Genomic DNA, 3,028 nt, shown 5'->3' on the forward strand with positions numbered 1-3,028 from the left:
GCCTGCTGGGGACGCTGCCAGACCTGGGAGGTGAGCTGCACCCCGGCCGGCCCGGCAGCCCCGGGGACAGGCCTCCAAAGAGTCCCACCAGACAATAAACGGCCTGTGGCTATCTACTAAAGAGGCAAGGGCTGTGTCCTGCCCCACGAGCTCCTCCCGACCACTGTCAGCAGTGTTTGCCCTCTGCTCTTCTCTCCCTCTTCCCACTGCCTCGGAGGGGGATGCACATCATGTGATGCTATTAATGAGGCACTTCTGTAATACTCTTATTATGCAATTTGAAAGGCTCTTATAGCCTGAACACTCAAGGAGAGGATGCCTTTATTGCTTTACTGGAAAACAATTCTTTTGAGATTAAGGTGGAGCTCCCAGCTGATGGGTAATATATTTGGTTCCAAAAAGCGAATCCCAAAGATAAAGTCTGTTTCTAATCTGGTCCTGTTTTAGGTCACAGCCCTGTATAAATAGGAAGTAGTTGTGGTTTTGGTGCACACAAGGGGAGAAAGAAAGAGCATAAGCACATCTACAGACACTGCAGGGAACAGGTTTCTGACTGTCTTCACCTTTCTGCCACGGCTCAAGGGGCCAGTCCCTGTTTCATGTGTCTGGGGAAGCCTCGAGTGACTCCAGAGGGATTCTGTCCACGTGAAGACAAGGGCACTGTATAAGTGACCAGAGGAGGAGCCAGGGTCTGTTAGCCAGCTGTGACTGCCCTCTCTCACTGCTTGGTGGGACGAGGGGAAAGGCCACTGGTGGCCAGGTTTCCTGGGTGGGATAAGGTTCCTTTGGGGGGCATCTTATCACATGGTTCCCCCTATTGCCAAGCTCTTCTGGCGGCACAGACCTCACAGACTTGCTCATCATGCTGCAGTACCACTGGGATGTAGTTAAGCTGAATGCATCTGGCTGTTGGCTCAACAGCTTCTAGAAAGCACCACGAAGTACTTGGATGGGGGATTGGTAAGAGGGAGGGTGTCTGGATATCTTCTTGCTGGAATGTTTCATCTGTTCCTTTCCATGCCATCATCCTCCGTTCCAGGGCAGGCTTTTTACACAGCAGAGAGGGGGGAAAAAGAAAAAAAAAAGTAAAATGTCTCCTGGCTGTGTTACCTTGTGCTGTTTCTCATCTGTGCAAAGGAGAGGAGAAGAGTGAACTCCCAATCCTGTTCACACTGCCCCTTCTTGGGGTCTTTGGAAAGCGGGTGCCCCCGTCAAGGAAGAACTCAGTTTTCAGCAAAAGCAATGCCACTGTGATGCCATGTGGGAGTGTGGGTTCCAGGGCCTTCAGGCTCCCATCCTCTCCTGATGGCTAAGGTCTCTGGCCAAGACGTTTTTCTCATGAGGAACTGCAGTCTTCTCTCCTGGCTGTTGTGCCAAGACTATCCCCCACAGTGTGTGTCTGCTGGGCTTTGTGGGATGTACAGCCTGACTGGGAAGACTGGTCTGGCTGAGAAAAAAATTGTCATTTGGCATCTGAATATCCCTCTGCTCTTAGGCAGCTTGTGCACACAGAAGGCTTTCCAGCAGAATGCAATTTCTTTGATGGAAAATCAATCCTTTTGGAAGAAAGCAGCTGCTTTTGGCAAACGTGCACATTTGGTTGAAACACTAGTTTTCTGCTGAGAACCAGCTCTTTGGGTAGGCTTTTGTCTTTCTTCAAGCAGCTTTAATTGAAGCTTGATGCTTTAAACAAACACACACACACTCACATCCCTCCATGGCAGGGCTCCAAGAGGCAAGTGCTGAAGGCTGTAACCTAAAAAATATTTCCATGGCCCCTTCCACCTGATACAGTGGCTCCCCTGTTTGCACTATATCCCCCTGAGGAAACTGGGACTCCAGATGTTTGTCTTGCTTCTTGCCTGAGGCCAACATTTCTCCTCCTCAGAAACCAGTGCTGGAACCACCTTATGTCGAGTCTCACCACCGTGTTTGCACCTACAACGAGACCAAGATGGTGACAGTGAAGCTGCCCAAGTGTGCCCCTGATGTGGATCCCTTCTACACCTACCCAGTGGCCATCCGCTGTGACTGTGACATCTGCTCCACTGCCACGACTGAATGTGAGACCCTCTGAGCTCTCCTTTCCCAGGTCAGGAGAGAAGGGGCCACATTCTTCCCTGGCTTCATAACCCTGGTACCTCCAGCACTGCAGGTGGTGTCAGTCCAGAATTTGATCTCACCCTGTAGTCCTTCTAATCATTGATTTTTTTCTGGGCAGATGAGGCTTAATCCCCTCTTCTCACACTGTTCAAAGCATTGTTGCTGTAGAAATGTAGTACACAGCTTTACATTAGCATATCCTGGGGTTAGAATAAATGATGCAGTTTCCCTCCCTTACAGGCTTCTCACACTCTGTGACCTTTCCTCATGCACAAAGTGCACATGGACTGAAAAGTCCCTGGGGGGTGGAAACAGGCCACAAAGGCATTGATGCTTCTGCAACAGCCTCTTTATTCGTGGTGGGGTTATAGCTCCTTTCCAGTAATGTAAATGCAGTTACCAACATTTCCACCACCATGCCCCCACCATTGGTTCTTCTTACCCTGAGATATCAGGAGTAACAGTCAAAGAAAAGGCCCTAAGGCCAATGAACTGGAACTGGGCATCCAGATTGTTACCTTGAAATTAGGGTGAATGCACACTCAGCCCTGACTCAACAAACTACTTAAGCTCATGATTAAGTGTTTTGCTTAATATCAGTGGACTTTTACAGTTAAACACATATTTCAGTGATTTGCCTGACAGGGGCTATTCTGCTGGAAAAAGATTTTACTTTACAATTCCTTAAAAAATAACGAGTGAAACCCACTACATCTGTAAAACCAAAAGTGCACATCTTCCCATTTGCTTTTGTCCAAGGATAGGAGAGGAGCTGACTTCATGTAGAATCAGCAAGACGTTGTGGAGCCCAAGGATACTCTCCTGACAGTTTTGAGAGTTAGAGGGACCAAGCCATAACGTGATGACCGTGGTTTGGTTTCAGTGAGCCCCTGGCTGAGGTGGTGGGAAAGCGTGAGCTCCAAAG

The 3,028-nt window shown here is 49.0% G+C and overlaps 1 protein-coding gene across 1 annotated transcript; it reads left to right on the plus strand.

The window, feature by feature from the left end:
* Window positions 1-6: 6 nt before the first annotated feature.
* On the plus strand, window positions 7-2,077 carry GPHB5 (glycoprotein hormone beta 5; the record flags this gene model as incomplete). Its single annotated transcript, XM_008945452.1, has 2 exons — window positions 7-30; window positions 1,889-2,077. Coding segments are annotated over 2 exons (213 nt in total), but the record flags the coding sequence as incomplete, so codon positions are not given.
* Window positions 2,078-3,028: the final 951 nt, after the last annotated feature.

This window comes from Merops nubicus, unplaced genomic scaffold, assembly GCF_000691845.1.
Source record: "Merops nubicus isolate BGI_N331 unplaced genomic scaffold, ASM69184v1 scaffold10070, whole genome shotgun sequence".
Lineage (NCBI taxonomy): Eukaryota > Metazoa > Chordata > Aves > Coraciiformes > Meropidae > Merops > Merops nubicus.